Genomic DNA, 22,158 nt, shown 5'->3' with positions numbered 1-22,158 from the left:
AAGTGCATCATCAAATAGCCATTCTATTTTGAAAGCATTATTATGTTCATGTAATTCTAAAAAAGACATTAATAATGATGATCTAAACAGATGCTAAAATACAAACCTAAGAATGCTGAAATAAAATATGTAAGAAAAATAATGCCATACCTTGTATATCCTTTTTGTGAAGCAACCATCAATGGTGAAAGTCCTAGTTTATTGAGTGTATTTACTACACTTTGCCTTTTAAGGGGGAAAAAAACCCATTATCCACACAGTTTTTCACTTATCTCATTCCTGAATAATATTTTGTAATCATAAAATAAAAAATATTAATCAGTGACTTCCTCAACACATTTCAATAGTTTTGTATAACTGCCACTGTTGTTGTGGGGGAAAATTGAAGAAGGGAATATTAATTTGAACTCTTGGTGGAAAAACTAGATAGAAGTTTAAGTAATACAGTATGTGTCTATATTTATTTATTTAATGTATGGCATATCGTATGTGGACTAGCAATATATATTAACATTTCACCTTAGAATAGTAGAACAATAAAATATAAATATTAAAAAGATCTATGTTCAAATATCAATGTCTAGGCATCTAACCATTGAAGTGCAGTACCATTTATATTTTTAAAAAAATCAGATACTGGACCGGTATATGTCTTCAGCTTACAGATGGTCATGTTGTGATCTACAGTTTGATGTGGGACCCCACAGCCACACTGAGGGGAGGATACTATCCCCTATTTATACAGAGAATCCCAGCAGATGCCTTGTGAGGTGCAAGTCCTATTCAGGATTGTCCACATGGTAGTTCAAAGCTTGGCACTTTTTTTGTGCAGTCATTTATATGCCTTCCTATGTCTGGGAGTTCAGCTACCCACTTGGCTTTCCATTGGGAATCTATGTTAACGTTGTTGGGCAGATGTTGTGCAAGTGCCAGTGGGGACTTCCTAGATTTGAGTCTTTCGGTTGATAAATGAGGAAGGTCAACATGCACCAGTAGGAATGAATTGCTCATTATTTTTCTGTTTTCTCTTACTAATGCATCTTGTCTTCATAAAGCTGGCAGTGCTATATGGCTCACTTATAATCCTCATGGTGGCACTGAGTCTGATGTCTAACTTACTAATATGGCAGCTGTTAAGCTATACAGGGGCACAATACTCTGCTGTGGAGTAGACCAACTCTAGTGCTGATGACCTGAGGGTGGCAGCTGAAGCTCCCCATTTAGTTCCACAATTTATGGAGTAGATTGTTCCTAGTACTGATTTTGGCAGCCATATTGTCTAGATGTATCTTATAGGAGAGAGTCTGGTCAAATGTTACTCCAAGATGCTTTAGATGGGGATTGCAGTGGAGTAAGTTGTTTAAGTAAACCATCAGGGTTTCATATGATAGTTTGATGTTAAGGTGGAAGCATATAGTTACCATTTTACTGGTGCTAAGAGCGAGGCTCCAGTCAGTGAAGAGTTTTCCTAAGATTTAAAAATCTTTGGATAGGCAGCTATTTGCCATCTCCATGTGTTTTTCTTGTACTGCTATGGCCATATCATCTAGTATATGAAAGCAATTTAGCACTGAATTTGGTTGACAGCCAAATACCACCAATAAAGGTAAAATTTGAACAGCTCTTCCTGAAACTGCATGTGAATGGGTGGACTTCTGCTGAGCTTTGGTTGCTGTACAAGTTATACCTCAGGATGCCTCAGGATTCATGCCTTGATCCACATGGTTAGACTATTGTAATGGTTCTACATGGGTCTGTCTTTGGAGGCATCTCTGAACCTACAGTTGGTATAAAATGTGGTAAAAGACTTCTTATAAGACAACCTCTAACAGAGTAGAATTACATCTTATTCTCCATTGTCTGCTGGTTAGCTTCCAGACTCAGTTCAAAATCCTAGTAATTGCTTTTAAACCTCTCACTGGCTGCACCATGTTATATCAGGCACCAAGTTATACTGGGCAAGAGAGAACCTGCCCATTCAGTATGACTATCTAAAGAGGGCTTGTTGACAGCCCTTACCCCGTCTCTCTGCTGCTAGATCTGTGACGTATAGGCCAGATAACAGGCTTTTTCAGTGCTGGAGTCATTTTTTGAAACACCTTACCTTCCTAAGTAAGGATACGTCCCCTTTTCTTGTATTTACAAAGCAACTGAAAACTTATTATAGTGAGTATTCAGCTTCTTTGCCTCTTGAGTATTTAATTTTAACTTGTATTTGTTTGTACTTTATATTATGGTTTTAATTGTGCATACCAGTTATGTTGTTTGCCATCAAGTTTATTGAGGCAGCTTATATACAGAGTAAATAATAAATAAATACATATATAGAGAACATAAATTGCTATCCGGTGATACCCAAAAGTTCAATATAAAATGCTGGTCTGCAGAGGAGAGATTCAAGAGCAATCAATACAGTTTAGACTTGTTCAATAAACACTATTATCCAAATGGTTGCAGAGGTACAACAGCAGGTTTCATGAAAGAAAAAGCTTGGAATCTGCTCAGTCTGGTTTCTTCTATCATCATGTCTCTGTGACATTACATTTTAATTTCATTCTAAGAGTTCAGAGATAAAGTTGAAATGTGAATTCTTTCAATGTCATCTAATTTTTTAACATACCGTATTTATTACTATTTGTGCAGTACTGTCAGAATTGTCAGAACAGTATTTTTCTCCCATTTATGATTAACTAACCATTTAGGATTAATCAATGACTAATAATTATGACTAACCCCATTTAGGATTAACCGGCAGTTTTAATCTGATGCAAAAGATAGTTCCAGTCGATAAAAGTCTTATGGATGCCAAAATTAAATTCCAAAAGAATTTATGTAGGAATTTTTATATTCCTAATAAGGTAAAGGTAAAGGTTCCCCCGCACATGTGTGCTAGTCGTTTCCAACTCTAGGGGGCGGTGCTCATCTCCGTTTCAAAGCTGAAGAGCCTGCGTTTGTTCGAGGACGTCTCCGTGGTCATGTGGCCGCCAAAGGCGCACAAAACGCTGTTACCTTCCCACCGTAGTGGTCCCTATTTTTCTACTTGCACTTTTACATGCTTTCGAACTGCTAGGTTGGCAGAAGCTGGGATGAGTAACAGGCACTCACTCTGCTATGTGGCACTCGGTACTCGACCTGCCAAACTGCCGATCTCCTGATCAACAAGCTCAGCGTCCTAACCCACTGAGCCACCGCGTCCCTTATAATATTCCTAATACCTACTAATAATTAAGTCTGAAGCTCCAAAACTATGTGCTGTGGTAATTTGGGTTTCTGCATCAAATTCAGAGTGGCATCTGGACATCTGGGATATTTGCAGGGCACAGTGAAAAAGTTATTAAGACATTAAGGTTGCAGTACATCAAGAAGCTTAGGAAGTGCTGAACTAAGTCACTGATCAGTTTCTTCATCTTCATAATGACATATTATCCAGAGAGTACCTATGTTATAAGGCTTTAAAAATAGCTTTCTTTAAATTTATAGTGAAATGTGGAAAATCTAGAGCACATCTGGAAAATCTCTACCCTTCAGAGGCTGTTAAATAGGTGTTCATCAATTTCAGTTAAAACCTCAAATTCTGAAGAGGCTGGGAATTACAACATCTGGAGGACCCAGATTTCCACTTCTGATCTATATAGTCATCAGTTTACAATATATCTTTTTCACCTCCATGTTCAGCCAGAAGTGAAGCCATTCCCTATGTTATTTTTTAAAAGAATTAGCTCTATTTGTTCTTGCTCCATTCTTCTCCCTACTATATCAATTTTGTCACTCGAGTTACTCATTTCTCATTCTACTAGTCCAAGTTTTCCCTGTTTGTGTAACCATCTAATTCCATCAGTTTCATACTGCTTCATTTTATGCCTGATTTGGCATTTGCTTAATCCCCACTAGAAATAGTCGTGGTGGCGGTGATGGTTATTATTAATTTGATTAGTCATCAAGACCTATTAGAATATAAACACAGAACAATAATAAGATCATATATAACAGAATAAAAATATATGGCAAGTTCCTCTATACAAGAGTAATCTGGCATATATTTTAGCCACAAAAACTATTAGACTGGTGAATATATCTATGGTTGTTAGGATCCTCTTCATTCCTTTTTTTGTATAAAGGAACTAAAATTATATTTTTAATTTTAATTTTTACTAATATAGGAACTAAAATCAAACTAGGATGCCGCACTTATTATTTATACAAATGAATAAACCCCCTGAGACAAGCCCACCAGACAGGGTATCTTTTAAATAGGCTGGGCAGTGAAAAGTTCATAGGAGGGGCTTTGCTGCTCTTCAGACTTTTATGATAGATGTAATCTTTTTTTCTAAAATTGGTGGCCAATGGGGGTATACCATCTATTGGTGGTAAATCACTATTTAGTAATTGTTTCTCAACAACTTCCAAGACAGCAAGCAAGTAATAATAATTTTGCCCTTCCTCAGCTGAGATTCAAATACAAATGTTTCTGTTCTTTCAGGAGTCCAGCCACTAAATGCCAAAATATTTTCAAATTATGACTTCTAGAAATAGTACATGGACTAAACTTCTTTCTAAATAAGTGCCACTACTGTTCAGCACAGAGAGCAAAAACATACTGCAAAAACCAATGGCAAAATAGGACCATACAGATCTTCAGAAGATAACTGACTAGAACAGATAGATCTTAGCAATATACTATCTCCCTTAATGAGAGTGAATGACAGACAGCATTGCATGTATTACCACATAAGCAGGCTGCTTCTCCCAGCCTAATGCTACAATTATGTTTCTTTTTTTCTTTAAAAAACAAACATCCACCATGATAAACAGTGGTACAGAACTGATTATTCAAGATCTTTGAACTCCTCTCCCTACTTCCCCTTATTGAATTGCAGTGTCTGTGACAACTTTTTCTCTCACACCAGAAGATATATAAGGTCTTTTTTTTTAATATTCTCCCAAGTGCTGCTATGCTCCAATTTTCTTCTCAGCTCTACTCTCTTTCAGAAAACTGATCAATGATTTAGGACGCTTATAGCACCAATGCAATAAATGCTCTGGTTCAAGTCTGTCCTACTTCTGGTTCCATATGACATTTCTTTCCTATGCACTATATAACTTACACACATTTAAAATGAGACCCAGCTCATTCTTTGATACACACAGCTTGCATGCTCTACTGGCATCTCTGTACTGGCTGAGAAGCAATATGGGCTACTAATTTCTTACAGAAGTCTAATTGCTAGCTGCGCCATGCTGAAATGGGAGTCCTGCATCTTGCATTTTTAGTAGATGAGCCTGACAGCACTGTATCTTTTCCCATTGTTGCTGTATTGGAGGAATCTCTTTTTTAGCAGCACACGTTGCTGATGATGCATTTTTCTTGGATTACCTGAAACATTATTGAATCCAAGCCAAAGTTATGAGAATGTTCCATTATATAATTATACAATTTGTTACTACCATAGGTTTAAAAGAAATGCAGTTCAATATTTAGAAGCTCATCCAATTTTCATTATTATCTTTAATCAGCTATCACTCATATACATATGTTATAAAGTGCGAATCTTTTCTTACCTTTCTTGAAGAATATGAATAACATCATCTATATCATTCCTGCTTACAGCACGGTGGAGCTGTTCCCCACTCATTGGCTCACCTAAAGAAAAGAAAAGAAGTTAAAAATGTCTATACTGTGTGTTCTTGTCAATTGTTAAAAATCTCATATAATTTCTTAACTTTCACATGTTTCAATGCAGCATTTGGATATCTTTAAAACTTCCTGTTTTAGTAATAAAAGAATTGTTTAAAAGATGACCTCAAAGTCTTCTATTAGGAAATGCAAGAACATTATTTTTAAAACTCTTGAAATATTTTTCCAAATGAATACTTATAAATAAATAGTATAACATATATACGTAGCTTATTTGATAGATAGATAGATAGATAGATAGATAGATAGATAGATAGATAGATAGATAGATAGATAGATATAAATGAGAGAGATGAGAGAGGGGGGAGAGAGAGAGATGATAATAGATAACAGACAGTATTTACATAACTGTTTTGGGTTTTGAAGCACAATACTAATAAGTGTTATAAAAGTTATGAGCCAGAAAAATCTCTAGCCCATGGATATTTACATAAATGGAACCCTTCAGTTTTCCTGACAATAATGCAGAAGTGGTTTGCTAATGCTACCTTTTAGAATGTTTTTGATTTCCCATGCAAGCCCTCAACACCACTATTTCCTAATGATCTTCCATCCAAGTATCTATCAGGTTCAACACTATTTAAAAACCAGTCAGTCAAGTGCTTAAGTAATCAGTTATTTTTTATGCCACCTCAGCTATCTACAATATGAAGAAATTAATAAAACATGTATGAATAATGTTCACAAAAGCACTAATCAGTTAAAATTATATTTAATTTTTTTAAATTATCCTTTATTATGCTGAAATGCGCCTTTATTCTAGTCAAGCTTTGGGGTCTCATCAATCCCAGTAGGTGGGCTTTACAAATGGAAATATGGTTCCAATTCGCTAGCATGGGGTTCACTATGAGACAGGTAGGAATGTGGGGCACTCTGAAGCTGCAAAAAGTGATATGATATCTGGACAAGCTAATCTGGCTGGAAGGAGATAGCTTATTCACATTAAGCTGCCTGACCTAGCATGAACAGATTGATCAGGAACAGGGTCTGAAATCAGAAGGAATCCAGTCAGGACAGCATGGAGCACTAGAAACAGGTGGTTACAAATGAGTCAAAACACTATATTTGTTCATTTATTTATTGAAGAAAATGATGTAATTCTACATATTTGTGTGTAGAAAAAAAATGCAAACCTCTAGAACTATCAGTTCATTTGAAGGCGAAAATTAGAGTCAGGTGTTTGAATCAATAGGAAGATAATCAGATTGAATGTGGGAGCTTCTCATTTAAAGAATTATGGATATTCACTATTGAAGTCTGGACACAAGTTGTGGAAGTGTGTCATGGCTCAACCAAAGGGAATTTCTGAAGACAGTTGCGGAAAGGTTACAAACTATTTCCAAAAAGATGGGGCTCCACCAGTCCAATATTAGGCAGATTGCTTACAAATGAGGGCAATTTAACACCACTGTTACCTTCTCTATGAATGGCTGTCCAAACAACATCACATCAAGAGCGAGACTTTGGGAGGTCTCAAATAACTCCATGATAACATCTGAGGAGCTAAAGGCCTTTCTTCCATTGGTGAATGTCATTGTTAATAAGATCATCATCGGAACAAAACTTAACAAAATGGTGTGCATGGCATGTTTCGAGGACTGAATGGCTTAGGAAACCAAAATGAAGGAGACCGCCTTATCAATTTCTTCTACTCCAATGACTTCTTTACAGCTAATATTGTCTTCAAACAGCCAAAACATGGACATCACAAGATGGACTAAATATAAATCAAACTGACTGAGGTAGAGGACCAAAATTATAGCATCAAAGACATGACCAGCTACTAACTATGGAACTATGAACCGTTCTTATGCAAGTTATAAGTTAAGCTAATCTCCATGGAGATTCTCAAGTTATCCAGGTCATGGTTGTTCCAAAAGCAACTGCACTTGCTTTGTTTTTTCTTGAAGATGTTTCACTTCTCATCCAAAAAGCATTTTCAGTTCTGAGTGAATACTGAGGAATGGAAAGATTTATATTCCTTGCAGTCATCTGGTTAGTAGTACTTTGAAGGTAGGTCATTAGCTCTCTGAGAGTGTTGAGGCCCCTTGAAGGTTTATCTGTGTCCTCAAGGTCACCTGAATCAGAGTGCAAATGGATGTGGAATCTTTTTGGAACTGCTTAAAGTCTGGACAGAGAGGACCACTGGTTTGAAAGAAGGGTAAAAGAAGCCATTTATGTTAAAATGAAAAGCCCTTTCTCAACAGAGGAGGGAGGATACAACTCTACCTATCTCCTGTTTACAACATAGTCCTTTTTTCTTTTGTATCTTTTTGTATATTACAGCAAGTATAAGTAGAAAGTAATTCCAATGGCATACTTAAGAGGAATACAACTTGCTTGTTCTTCCATACTGAAGAATTTGAATGTGGTTGATGAGATTTTTCTTATTTTTGATTTGGGGGAGCTAAATCTTTAAATAATGTGAAAAAATAAAGATAAAGATCAGATAATAATAAGGAATGGCAAATACAGAATAAGTCTAAAATACAGCCCTAATAAGAGACTGCTTAAATGAGAGCAGTACTATATCTTTATTTTAATAAATGAGCTGCTGCTTTCCTTCCAAAGCTGTTTTCATTTTGCATATATTTCTACACTGTTTGCTTAACATTTTATTAACATATTGTGACCTTACTTGTTGTAGTTACACAAATAGGTGAACTATAAACAGATTCGCCTTCAGGATCTGTGACTTTAAGTCGAAATCTGTACGTTGTTCTAGGTTCAAGACCTTCCACAACATGCTGTCGGGCATATCCCCTAAAAAAGGAAGTAATTTAGTTTTTCTAATTATTTTCTAACATTTTAGACAATAAAAGAACATATTAGCATTGTTAATCACTAAGTATGTCTGATATTTAATACCTATGGATGTCAATGCTGCCGAAGAAAAAAATCATTTTGTGGGTAAGTTAATCCATTTTTAAAAATATACATACTATTTTTTCTTTATTATGGATCAATGAACTACCTGCATATTCAAATATATATCCAATGTTATCATGTGATGACTGCAAGACAAGTGTAGAATAAACCCATTCGTGCATAAATATTTAAACTATGCAGAGGTAAAAAACATCAGAGATGCAAGAACTGAACAAGAGTCAGAAGTGTCATCAGATATATACTTATAACATATTTACAAGGATGAAAAGACAAGGCTGACTATTCTAATGGAGTGCACTAGGATTAGACCAGGACATCAGAATACCACCCAAACTGCCATGTGCTACTACTTCATTAAATAAAAATCTTCCTATGACTGTTTCCTAGACCTTTCAGAATAATTTAAACTTAAAATACTGTTGATGGTGTAAGATGGCTAGTTTGATAAATGATGTAAAAGGGAATACTGAAACAGTCTAATTCTGCCACCTAGTGAAAAATTCTCCAAAGAATCTTCCAAAGAAAACCCCATTATAATTTAAAACAAAGCTAGTAACAGCAGTTAGGCCAAAACTGATAAGCAAAATAACTTCATGCTCTCTCTCACTTTCCCTCCATATGATAAATTTCCAAATGTAGAAAATAGTGGATAATATCTAATATGAAAATTGCCTCTAGAGTGGTCACGACAGTATCAACTTAACTGTGACAACCTTCTACTTTTTCCTCAAATGTAATCAAACTCCAGAGAAACAAAAGAAGGAACCAGAACTACTGAAGGTCTGCCCTGCTGCAAGACATCATAATCTATCCCTAAAGGAATGATGCTTTTCTGTGAAGGCATTAAAAGAGCAACTTCAAAGGGGAATGCGTCTTTGGGCAGCCCTTAAGGAAGTTCAGAGGGCAGGCCAAACTGTTAGTCTCTAATCTAAAGGACCTATTTTTTAATGTCAGGTTACTTGTCCATAAAGCATCTATTATCCAAATTTAATCCTGGCTGAAAATAGTCTCTAAATATTGTATAAGGCCTGATTGAAAGAGGGAGGAGTTAATCTGTCTCAGTATTCTCTTCTAAGTTTACCCGTGATGCAATAGGCTAGCTCTGAGGGTAGGAGTCTACTTATTCCATTGACCAGAGGTTCTACCCAACTATCTAGAAATCTCAGTGTTTGCAACCACGATCCATGACTTGTATTGTACTCTGATACTGTTTATGTACTGTTCACCAGCTGCACAACAATCTTTTCCTGAGGCATCCAAAGCAATCTTTTGAATGGCAGTGAACTCTTCAAGATTTATTGTCCTGGGAGTCTTTAACATCTGTACTAAAACATCTGTTTGTTTTGTTCTTTTAAATTTTGCTGGTCATTGACCAAATAAATATTATTCATTGATAGAAATATTCTGACCATATACCTGAAAGGAATGAATAATTTTCTGAATGGGCTTGAGAAATTTCTCATTTGACTTGTCACTGATACTGTTCAAAATCTGGCTGTTCTATGGAACAGAGAGATGGCCCAGGTAATTGATACAGTAACTTCTATCTATCTTTCCTCTAGCAGAGTTAAGTCAGCAACTTGATTTTCTATGGAACTAATAAAGATAGAGAGTTATAGCCTAAGTGGAAGAGCTCTAAGATGGATCAATTTACCCACTAATTTAAGATCTATATAAGACCCATCTGAATTCACACTCAATTGTAGCAAATGCAGCAAAAAGGATTTATTTCTCTGCCCCCACTGCACCTGCACCAAACACAATGGCAGTACTTTACCATATTCTGGAATATGTTCTCCATAAAGATATTAGAGGTTGGAATAGTTAGAGCAATTTTCATCTTTCTTTGCAAACAACATATACTGAATTCTCTATGGCTTGGACTAGTGCTGGGATTGGATTGGTCAAAAATAGTTACTTTTTGCACCTGTCTGTAACATATGGATTCTTTTCTGCTTGCTGTAGAAGTTGAGTCAACATTTCTCAAGAAAATATTATAGTTATAGCAACAGCCAATCGTTGCCTAGCTTCAAGGCAGATAAGAAAAAGACAACCTCCCTCCATCCTCTAAATTTGGATTTAAATTGTGTTCCACAGTATTTTAGCGTTCTCTGAGAACTTCATGGAGTACCATGACAGAAGAAGTCAAGAAATAAAAATTCATTTAAAAGCTGCTAATTTTCTATTACCAAAGCTTTTTCTCTTGATCAAAGGTTCTGGAATTTTTTTTAAAAAAAATAAATAAACAGGTTCTGCTGCATGAAAATATTTGAGAAACTCTGCTCTAAATCATGGGAAGTGTAGGAGAAAGAAACATTCGAATTAAATTACAATAAGGATAAGAAAGGAAATGATCTTTCATCCTAACAGATGGCAATCAACTGTTTCAGTGATTTCCTAGAACGCAACAAAGATTCTTTTTTAGCATTGTCATATCGTTGAACAATCTTAAGCTGAATACAAGCTTATTAAGTTATTACGGTAAGTTAACTTATTAAGTTATGCCAAGTGTTTGCAAGATTCTGCTGAGGTTTTGCCACTGAACTTGACATGTGTATATATTGAGGATGAGAACAAGTCATATATAGAAATGTGAGCTACCCAACTGCTTGACATTTGCCTTTCTGGCTGATTAAATTGATCAGGTTGGGATTCACTCTATAGTTAAGAAATATGATCAGTGCCTTCCTGAGTGCAGAAAGTGTTTGTGGCTGCTTAATGGTTAAAGGGATTGTTAAAAGTCCTTTATTGAAAAATCCCTCCCTTAAAAGACTATAAAATCACTATAATTATAAGCAAATTTCTTACATTCAATTCTTGGATAAAATGATTGAGAAAGTCATCTCTGGCACTTCTACTGTCGATGTATTTGGATAAAGCTGATTATCTGGATCTATTTCAATAAGGCTTTTGATTTGAGTTATAGTGATGAGACTCCTTTTGGTCACCTAGGTACATGATCTATGTTGAAAACCAGGTGGGAAAAAATATAATTTGGCTAGGTCTTCCAATCAGTTTTTGATACCATCAAGCATGATTTAGAGTGGTCATTTGATGGTGATGGTCACTGGAGTCAGTTTCACTAGAATTTTATCTTTCCCCATACAATTCCATATTTGCATGAACCTGTTGGAGAAGGTCCTTTAGAGCTTTGAAATGGGTGCCATCTTTCACTTTCTGCAAGTCTACTGCTTTCTATCGCTTTTATTTTTCTACAGTATCGGTCTTTACATTGTTTAACCTGAATGGGAATGAAATCTAATTAAGAGAAAGATGCTGCTCAAAAGACTACTTGGGACATACTGTAGTTGCACTCTTCCAGAAAGAACAACTCCTATTGTCACTGGAGTTGCAAGTTATAGGGACATTTCCAGAACAAATAAGATTTGCGACAGTGATCTCTACTTTAATTTTTCTCTTGACAATTGCAACATGCTCTATTGAAAACTAAGCTTTAATAGTTCCTGAGAATTACAATCAATACAAAATGCAGTATTCATGTTATCAAATGGTGCAAGGTAGAAGAATACATGGTGCCTGTATAAAAAGGTCTGCACTGCCTGCCAATTGCTTATTTGACAATTTAAGGTGTTAGCTAATAGCTCAGGGCATGAAAATCTATCGAGACTACATCTCCCTCTATGAACCTGTCCAATTACTTATATCAGCAGGAAAAATACTGGGGGGTCCTTGGTGATCTTTAAGTCTGGTGTTTTTCTTACAGACGTTTCATTACCAAACTAGGTAACATCATCAGTGCACCGGTAATGAAATGTCTGCAAGAAAACCACCAAGCTCAGAGAGCACCAAGGCCCCACCCTGAGCTACAAATATTCTCTTCTATCAGAGAAGCACTTACAAAGAACCATTTAGCAATAACTAGTATATGTGCAAAATCCTTTTCCAACGTGATCTTTTGAAGACTATGAATGTTTCATTGATTTGATTCCCAGTATTTAGGAAAATTGTAAAAATGTAACTTTGGTCCTACTCTTAACTAATTATATTCATTATACTGTCATTCTTTATATTTCATATTAAATTGTTGTAAGCTATCTACAGTTCTTATGTAAGTGAAAAGATTGGGAGTATATGAACAGATAGACAAACAGTACAATGCTGTAAGAACTTAGTTATACCAAAATAAGAAAGAAAATAAAAGATAAGCTTGCACATTCCCATGCAATAAACCCCTTGGTAGTAGTTGATCCATCTGTTATTACATTTCATTTCAAATATTCCACTGAATTACATAAAAAGTAGTGACATAGTTCTGCAATCCAAAGAACTTAATACTGTATTCTAGTAACATTGCAATTACATCTAAGAATTGATTTCAGAAACTGATCTGGGAGTTATGTCAGTTGAATTAGTCTTGCAAGCTCAGCCTTTTTTTTTACTTTTAGAAACAAAATGGTAGAAATGAACTTACGTGTAAATCAGACCATATTTATGAAGCTTAGGATCTTCTCCTTCAACTGAAAATTTTAGCCATTGCTCTTGAGGACCTTTTCGCTGTTCTTCCAAGTCCCAACTCAGTTCAATATTATGATGGCTCACATGGCCTACAACTGGAGGGGGTGGCTTTACTCTAGAATGTCTTCCTACAAAGGAACCACATCAAAATTAATTTAGTATGACAATATATACAAACAATTTTCAACAACTGAAAAAAATCAGACTATAAATTAAAATAAATGAGAGTAACTCACTAAAAGCAATATAAAATAGCAGCAGAATAGGTTGTTTGCTTCAAAAAAGCCTTATGCTTTTAAACCTTTTAAAAAAAGTTTTAACTTTTTATTTCAGTGCCAATAGGAACAGAATTTCATGCTGCTGCTATTATTATTATTATTATTATTATTATTATTATTATTATTATTATTATTATTATTATTCAGCAGACACCATCCCTTGATTCTGAAAATTTAAATATACTGCTAGATTTATTGTAGGGGAAGAAAAGGACAGGCTAAGACATACTGAATTTTCACCAACCTTCTTATTCTGATTTCAAACACCTCTAATAATAAATTCATACATCAGATTAAAATATTTTTTATTTCCCATATTTTCTAAGAAACAAAGTACAAACCCAGCAATATCATGGACTAGCAATGGTTAATTAAGTTCCCTATACACTGACAAAGAATATAAAATTAATCACAATACATAAGGTTAACAAGGCTTGTGTGAGTTCTAAAGAAAAGATAAAATAAGATTCCTAAGATAAAATAAGAAAAATACCACTCCTAGAACAAATAAATACGATAATCATTTTGCTGCCTAACCATAGATTAGGCTAATCTGAAATTTACTGTAGTATTAGTTCCTAAGGTGGTTTTTCACAAGTCCAGACTTTAAAAACACATACATATAAAGCCAGATTTGGGAAGACAGATAGAACCTCTGCAAAAAAGATGAAGAAACAGTGGATCACCTAAGTTAGCTGTGCAATAAAATTGTAATGGAATCTGCAGACACACGGAGATACAGAACTATTATACACATTAGAAAACTACATTACATTACTTTTTGACATAATCACCATTCAAATTGAGGCACTTGTCATAACGTCCTACAAGGTTTCAAATTCCTTAGTAGTAGTTGCTCAGCACCAAATCTGGGCTATGGGGGTGGGGTTGATTAAAAACATCTCAACAGAATTGCTTCAAAAGTCCTTGGATGTGTCTAGCGATATGTAGTTGAGCATTATCGTGAACCAACACCATACCGGAAGTGGTACCATAGAAAATCCTGCCAAATGTGAAGATGTCAGTGAAGTTCATGGAGTGTGGTTCGATCATCAGTTCAGAAGTCTAATGTGAAATGTTGCAACAACTCAGACAAGACATCCAAAACAAGCATCGGGGCATGCTGACTTCCGGTGTGGTTTTGGTTCACGATAATGCTCAACCGCACACTGCATACTTACCTACATACATATAGTGAATGTACAGTATATGCTTGTTTAAGCCAAGAATTTTAGGTGCCAAAATGCGTCCCAAATATTGGGTTTGGCTTATCTGGGATGGGCTTATCCACCAGTATTATAGTAATACTTTTTTAAAAGTATGCGCAGAATTGGAAAAATGAAAAAAATGCCTTCTGAAGATGATGTAATCAAGAAAATACTGGAATGTGCAGAAATGGACAGGCTCACATTGAAGATTAAAGAAAAAGAAGATAAGACAGTATTTTCAAATATGGGATGAATTTTACCAATGGATGGAAAGACATGTAGGAAATTAGGATTTTACTACATGTGATTAAGATAAGACCCAGATAGTGTGTTATCAGGCACTTATGAAATGTAAATTTATAAAAAATATGAATAAAGTATGTATTTTTTTAAAAGTACCTGTATTTCTCATATATACTCATGCATATGCCCATCCACAGATAAGCTGATCCTTGAATTTTTGTCTTAGAAGGATATCATCACTCCATAAATTGTAAAAGCCAATCTAGCTATAGTGACAGGAGAAAGGGGGAATGGGCTATTCAATTCTTCTTGCCAATCTGTATATCAGTTGGAGTATAGTCTGCCTGCAGATGCATTTCTATCCTTAAACTATTCAAACTCCCAAATTAAAGGTTGTGATTTAGATACTTACAATAAGTTTGTAATTGTCTTGCTTGCTAAAAAAAAACAGGTTGTAATTTTTGAACCTCGTATCTTCCAGTAATATTACTACTATCATTAGATTACTTTCTGTTTCTCGCTGATAGGTCAGGCACTGATCCTAAAGCAAATGACCACCCCTCTCTTAAGTAATCATGTGGTAGGTAAGGCAGTTAAACCTCAGGAAAGGGCAGCAGGAAAATAACATGTGATAATCTCACACCAAAATGAAGCAAGCTCCAAAAACCTTCCTCTGAAATGGGCTGAAATGTGAAAGACAGAGCAGAAACCTGTAACACACCAAAATCTCATGTCAAACTATAAGCATGAAGAACTGTAATTGGCTTTAAATCTTCTAAGATTACATCTAAGAAAATATTAAATTTTATCTAATGAAAGTTAAGATTTCTATTTTCAACAAACTACAGATCAATTAGCTCATTTTTCACTAGCTAGTAGAAAGGTTCCGTGCTTTGAAGAATTGTATAGTAGAAGCAGATAAAAATTCTAAACTATTTACTGCTATAGAGATGGTGCAAAAGTGAAGAAATAATGTCAAGATGAATTTGTGCTTGTCTGATTAATCTGAGAAACGCAAAAACATAGCTGGAGGAAACTTGGAAACCCTATATTATCTCTTATTTAAATTAGCTTCTTGGCCTTTTAGCTAAAATCAAACATAGCATTAGCTTGGAAGTAATTATCTGATTTTATAGTAATTTTTTAAAAAAAGTTTCAATATATGCTTGTATGAATAGCCCGGTTATAAAAAAAATAAGTGCAAAACAAAATACTGGATGCTATAAAAATGATGGCAGGGTTTAGATTCAATTTAGATACAGTATAGTACAGGTGTCCCCAACCCCCGGTCTGTAGACTGGTACCAGGCCACGACATGCCAGCAACCAGTCTGCACAAAAAAGCAAAGCCCCATCCATGGGATGCAGGCAGCACATGAAACCACACACCGGTCCCTGGTGCCCAAAAAGTTGGAGTCCTCTGGTATAGTATATTCATTTTACAATTTTGACCAACATGAAGCTTTATGACATCACAGTTACATTAAAACAGGAAACAGAAACATTATTATTGTATGATTATGCCAATATTTATTGTTTTGTTTTTAAAAAGTTAACAATATTTTCAGTGCTCAGAAACCCACAGAGTGTGAAATTTGATTAACTGGATATGTCTAGAAATGATTTTTTTACATGCAACATATCAAATTCTGCAGGAGCTTACACCTTTGCATACTGCTGTTATACAGATGATACAATTAAGTTATTTATGTCATCTTGCAAAGATGACATCCTCCAATTTAATGGACTATTCATGAATAACAAAATTCTCTCCCCTCAATTACCCTGTAAAAATGAGATTTCATAGTAATTTGAGTAAGCAAGACAGCTGCATAATTATTATACATACATAAATAATTATATAGACCTATCATAAGAACATGTCTTTTAAAAGAAAGAAAAGAGGGTCATCTAATTCTATAAACTATGTTTTCTAGTGAACTGTTTATATTTTTTTAATAATGAAAAAAATATTAAAACAGCCGAAGTTCCCATCAGCTAACCTTATAATCTCTTGTTGCAAAGTCAATTTTGTAGTTTACTTTAGCTTCTCTGGAAACATTTAAAACTTATGAATAATGAAAAATAAAATAAAATTGACTTTCTTTTCAGTAATCTGCTTTAATTATTGAAAGCAATTACTTTAAGAAGAATTACTTAATTCAGGGTCTCCTTTATCTTGTCCTGAGGGAAAGTAAAACTCATGAAGCAAAAATAAAGAGCTGACATAGCAAATGTAACCAAAAGAGAACAAAGACATATTAATATTTCACTGTTCCTCCATCTTGTAATAGGGGTAACAAATGAAAGATAACCTTTAAACTCTTTGAATGCTGGTAGAGCACTACTTACATGGAATAACCATCATGTTCCCTGAATTGAGAAATCTACTCTCTATATATATCTACAGTATATATATGGCCTGCCACTATGATATCAGCGTGAGTCATAGAACCCAATCACCATAACCTAGTCTTATGATTTAACATATTATTCACTCCCTCCATTGCATTTCTCTTGATTATTTTGAGACAGGTATTTCCCACTTTATCCTGCTTGTAGACATATTTAAAAGCACGTCATAGGTATTCTAAACAGACTTCTGTTCTAGTGGGTCATTGTAATTCATACAAAGCTCTGCAAATGCCCCCAATATGGAGTCATTTATAAAAGTGGAATCTTTGGTGCTCTCTGAACTTGTTTGCTTGTAAATGTTTTATTATTCAACTACGGAACATGTCAGTGCTGGTATGGGTTTGCTCCGTTTATGTTCAATAACTTGCCCTGCCAGGATTGGTGGGAACGTAGTTTTCTCCTTGGTAGTTCCTTCATTAAGGTTTTATTTTCTACTACAGGAGTCCCCAACCCCCGGTCCATGGATTGGTACAGGGCCGCAGCATGCCAGCAACTGGGCCGCACAAACAAGCAAAACCTCATCCATGGGATGCAGGTAGCACACAAAACCATGCCCTTCTGGTCCATGGAAAAACCTCTCTCCACGTAACCAGTCCCTGGTGCCCAAAAGGTTGGGGACCTCTGTTCTACTTGATTTTTTTGCCTGGTGTTAATCCTTGCTTATCTGGGTGCTATGTGTTTTAGTCTTTTCGTTTCCTTCTTGGCTTTCTGTTATCTCTTTTGAATGATGTTTTAATATGGTTTATTTCTATGTTCTATTGATAACTTATTTGTCTGAACGCCACACATCCAGGAATTCTCTAATGTTTGGGGATTTGGATTGGCCTAGATTGCCCACAGTTCCCTAGCTGAAATTGTGGTTGAGTCTGTTCATATGTTCTGAAATTAAGTTTTCATTACTGCTAGCTGGTATTCATGGATGCTAGACTCTGCTAGTCTTCTGCCTGTCTCTCCTACATAGTGGCTTTACAGTCCCTACACCATATGTTGTAGAAGGTGTTTTTAATTCTTGGGCTGCTGGGTCTTTTGGTTTACATTAAGATGTTTTGGAGGTCTTTAATTGGTTTGTGTGCTACAATGATGCCATATGGTTATAATAGTCTGTTGGTTGTTTCTGAGAAGTCTTGGGTGTATGTTAGTTATTCTTGTCATATCTTGTGTTGGTTGTGCTGCTGTAGTGGAATGAACAATCAGGTATTGTTGATGAACGGGTATGTGAAGCACTATCACTGGATGTAAAAACTGCTCCCACCTTTTTGGCTTCCCAGAAGGGTATTAAAATTTGGTTTTGCCAATTGGCTTGCGGCCTCAAAGGGGGCGCTCACCGTCGGAGGTGGTTGACAGAATAAGATCTCATCCCTGTGCCATCTATCTCTGGGGGGTTTTTTGCATAGTTTTAAATTTTTAATTGCCTTTCTATCTTTTTATGACCTGTAAACCACCATGGGTTGTCTTATTGGGAACATGGGAGGCATATTTATTTCATGTATGTATGTATGTATGTATGTATTTGATAGAAAACATTTCTGAAATTGCAAATTTTAACAGAGAAAACCAGAAAGACATTTACAGATACTACTAGGGCAAGTACAGAACTCTGGCAAAGAATTACATTTCTAAGTTTCAAAGGCACATTATCAAAAAAAATTAAAATTCTAATTTTCTCAAATTACTTTAATGACTTATTTTTTTGTTAATAATCTTTCCAGAGAAAAAATTAACAGAATTCAAACGTCCTCTATCTGTTGATTGTAAAGTTATGTTAGAGCTTTATATATCATTCAACTGTTAAAAAAAATATCTTGCAAAAACTCTTAAAAAGTTTCTCCAATTCCTTACACTATAGGATTTCAGCACTAATGACCATCTATTCCCCACTATAACCTGAATATCTGTTCCTTACAATTCCATCATCCAATTTTCGTACATTTTCTATTTTCTCATTCTAAGAAAAATACTCGTGTTTTACTGGACTCCTATTCTGAATGCTTCTCCTTAAACCAACACTATCATATTCTTCTTGTTCCTGGGATCCATGAAATATCATCAGGCTCTGCTTCTTCCTCACTTCAACTTGACCCATTTGTTTCAGTTTAAATCAACAGGCCCCCTTTTCTTAAGATTGTATCTTCTATTTCAGAATGGAGATCCATTTGGAGCTAAAACATTCCTATACATCAAGATACACATGGGGCAAATAATTGCTTGTTCTACTGTTCTGGATCTGGAATATAAAAGTCAAGGCACACAGGATCCAAGCATCCCACAGGGTTATGACTTCAGAGGATTGCCAACTTTTCACTGGCAGAATCCCATTTGTTTCTCACTGCACCTCCATATGGATTGCAGAGAAAATCTTACCAGAGAGAGAAAGAAAAAAAAAGATGACAATTTGTACCAGCCTTTCCTCCTTCTGCCCTTTCTTCTTAAAGGACAAATTTTGCACCCATTCCAAGGTCTCTTACTCCCAAAGGAATACAATACAGGTAGTCCTTGACTTACAACAGTTCATTTAATGACCGTTCAAAGTTACAATGGCTCTGAAAAATGCAACTTATGACCGTTTTCACAGAGATGGCCTATGCGGCATCCCCAACCATCATGTGGTCAAAATGCAGATGCCTGGCAACTGGCTCATATTTATGACCATTGCTTTGTCCCAGGGTTGTGCGATCCCCTTTTGCGCCCTTCTGACAAGCAAAGCCAATGGGGCAGCCAGATTCACTTAACGACTGGGTTACTAACTTATCAACTGCAGGGATTCGCTTAACAATGGTGACAAGGAAGGTCGTAACCCAGGGCAAAACTCACTTAACAAATAACAACAGAAATTTTGGACTCAACTGTGGTCCTAAGTCCAGGACTACCTGTACACTAGTTTCCCTTTATAAAGGTAAAGGTAAAAGTTCCCCCGTACATGCGTGCTAGTCGTTTCCGACTCTAGGGGCCGGTGCTCATGTCCGTTTCAAAGCCGAAGAGCCAGCGCTTGTCTCCGTGGTCACATGGCCGGCATGACTAGACGCCAAAGGCGCACGGAACGCTGTTACCTTCCCACCGGAGTGGTCCCTATTTTTCTACTTGCATTTTTACGTGCTTTCGAACTGCTAGGTTGGCAGAAGCTGGGACGAGTAACAGGCGCTCACTCTGCTAGCGGCACTCGGGATTCGACCCACCAAACTGCCGACCTTCTGATCCACAAGCTCAGCGTCCTAACCCACTGAGCCACCGCGTCCCTTAGTTTCCCTTTATACCCTTCCAGAAAAAGCTGTCCTCTCTCCTTTTCCATGCGGTGTGTAATTTTTATTTTTTTCCCCCTTTCTGGAGAGAAGTTGGCACCGGGGATGTACACACTCTGCGCGCGCCCTTTCTGAATGCGCTCTTCTCCGGCTCAGCAACTTTAGACTGCGTTAGCTCCCGATTTCCCGCGCTCAACTTTCCAAGAAGCCTTCGGGGCATCTCTTTCTGGGTCTCCAGGACAGCCCTCCGCTCCCTCTCTCTGCCCCAAGGGGCTCTCCCCCGACTCCCTCCTCCTCAGCCATCCGGCTCCCTCTTTTTCCGTTCCCTTCTCCCTCACCTATCCCCGGCTCCATGAGCATCCGCCTTCAGAGCTTACTCCAGTCTACCAGGCCGCGCCGGCGTCCAGTTGCCATAACAACGTAACGGCCCAATTAGGCGCGCAGCTCACAGATTGATCTTTGGGCGGGATGGGAGAAAGAGAAGTTGCGGAGGCGGGGGGGGGGGGACGGGCGTTTACCCCGAAATTCGTCGCCATGTACAGTTGACCGGAATGCCAACTGGGGGAAAAGTGGTCCTTTTTAGATAAAAGAATCCAGTCTTTTGTCGCGAGAAAACTCCTCTTGGGAGTTTCGGAGCCGAAGCTGTCCCCTTTTTGCAGTTCCGAGTTGCCTTCCTGTTTCAGGAAACAACCGAGTCAGGAGACCATCGGAACAGTCGAGTTTCGGACTCGAAGCTATCCCCTTTTTGCAGTTCCGAGTTGCCTTCCTGTTTCAGGAAACAACCGAGTCAGGAGACCATCGGAACAGTCGAGTTTCGGAGCCGAAGCTATCCCCTTTTTGCAGTTCCGAGTTGCCTTCCTGTTTTTCAGGAAACAACCGAGTCAGGAGACCATCGGAACAGTCGAAGGTTATTTTTTAGCGAGGGGAAGGATTTTTTCACAGCGTTATGAAGGTTCCCGCATCGGTATTTTGATGTGTCTGTTTTTAAGAGGCTGTGTTGTATATATCCAAGGGCAGCAAGGAAATTTTTATTTTTATTTATTTTATTTATTTATTTCGATTTATATACCGCCCTTTCCCGAAGGACTCAGGGCGGTTTACAGGGTATTTAAAAGAAAATCAATACAAACGTTAAAACAAATTTAAAAAAGATTAAATAAAACCCTGAAAAAAAAATTAAAAAACCCAGTTAAAATTAAAAATTAAAAAAATTCTCAGCCTGGGCCAGAGAGCTCGAAGAGCCAAGTCTTCAGGTCCCGGCGGAATGAACGGAGATAGCGAGATAGCAGGAATGTATAAAATAGGAATATTGCTTACTTGAACGTTCCTTGGTTTCTTGCAAACTTTTGAGAAGACCTGATTTCAAGGAATTCTGGAATTCAGTGGTTGGCCTGGGCCGGAAATAATTTCATATGTGCAGGTTTCAGGGACCACTCAGTTCCTGAAAAAGACATTGGGGAAACCGTTTAAATCCTGGATCTGATTCCAGATGTTTCATATTAAACACTGCAGTGAAATCACAATTTGCCTCTCAAATCCCAAAAAGCTCAGCTTGCAATCCTTGATTATTATTTTTTAATGTTTGACACCAAACTAAAGATAGTTATATTTATCAAACATTTTGCATCATGTGATAAAAACCACGGAATTGAGATTAAGTGACCCTCTTCACAATCAGTCACAATACCCTTCACAATCAGTCACTACTACCTTCTGTAG

At 36.7% G+C, this 22,158-nt stretch overlaps 1 protein-coding gene across 1 annotated transcript in view; it reads right to left on the bottom strand.

Annotated features, from left to right (window-relative positions):
- Positions 1-20,799, bottom strand: part of FANK1 (fibronectin type III and ankyrin repeat domains 1) — a gene marked incomplete at its 5' end in the record, with an annotated part of 37,235 nt that extends 16,436 nt beyond the window's left edge. The window contains 5 exons of the mRNA XM_083364306.1: positions 151-225; positions 5,560-5,641; positions 8,334-8,458; positions 13,017-13,188; positions 20,778-20,799. Of these exons, the coding sequence (XP_083220432.1) occupies positions 151-225; positions 5,560-5,641; positions 8,334-8,458; positions 13,017-13,188; positions 20,778-20,799 (476 nt within the window). The remainder of the gene's footprint in view (positions 1-150; positions 226-5,559; positions 5,642-8,333; positions 8,459-13,016; positions 13,189-20,777) is intronic.
- Between the last annotated feature and the right edge of the window lie 1,359 nt (positions 20,800-22,158).

Source organism: Vipera ursinii (assembly GCF_947247035.1).
Source record: "Vipera ursinii genome assembly, chromosome: 5".
NCBI classification, from domain to species: domain Eukaryota; kingdom Metazoa; phylum Chordata; class Lepidosauria; order Squamata; family Viperidae; genus Vipera; species Vipera ursinii.
This window is presented reverse-complemented; position numbering and strand designations above follow the sequence as displayed.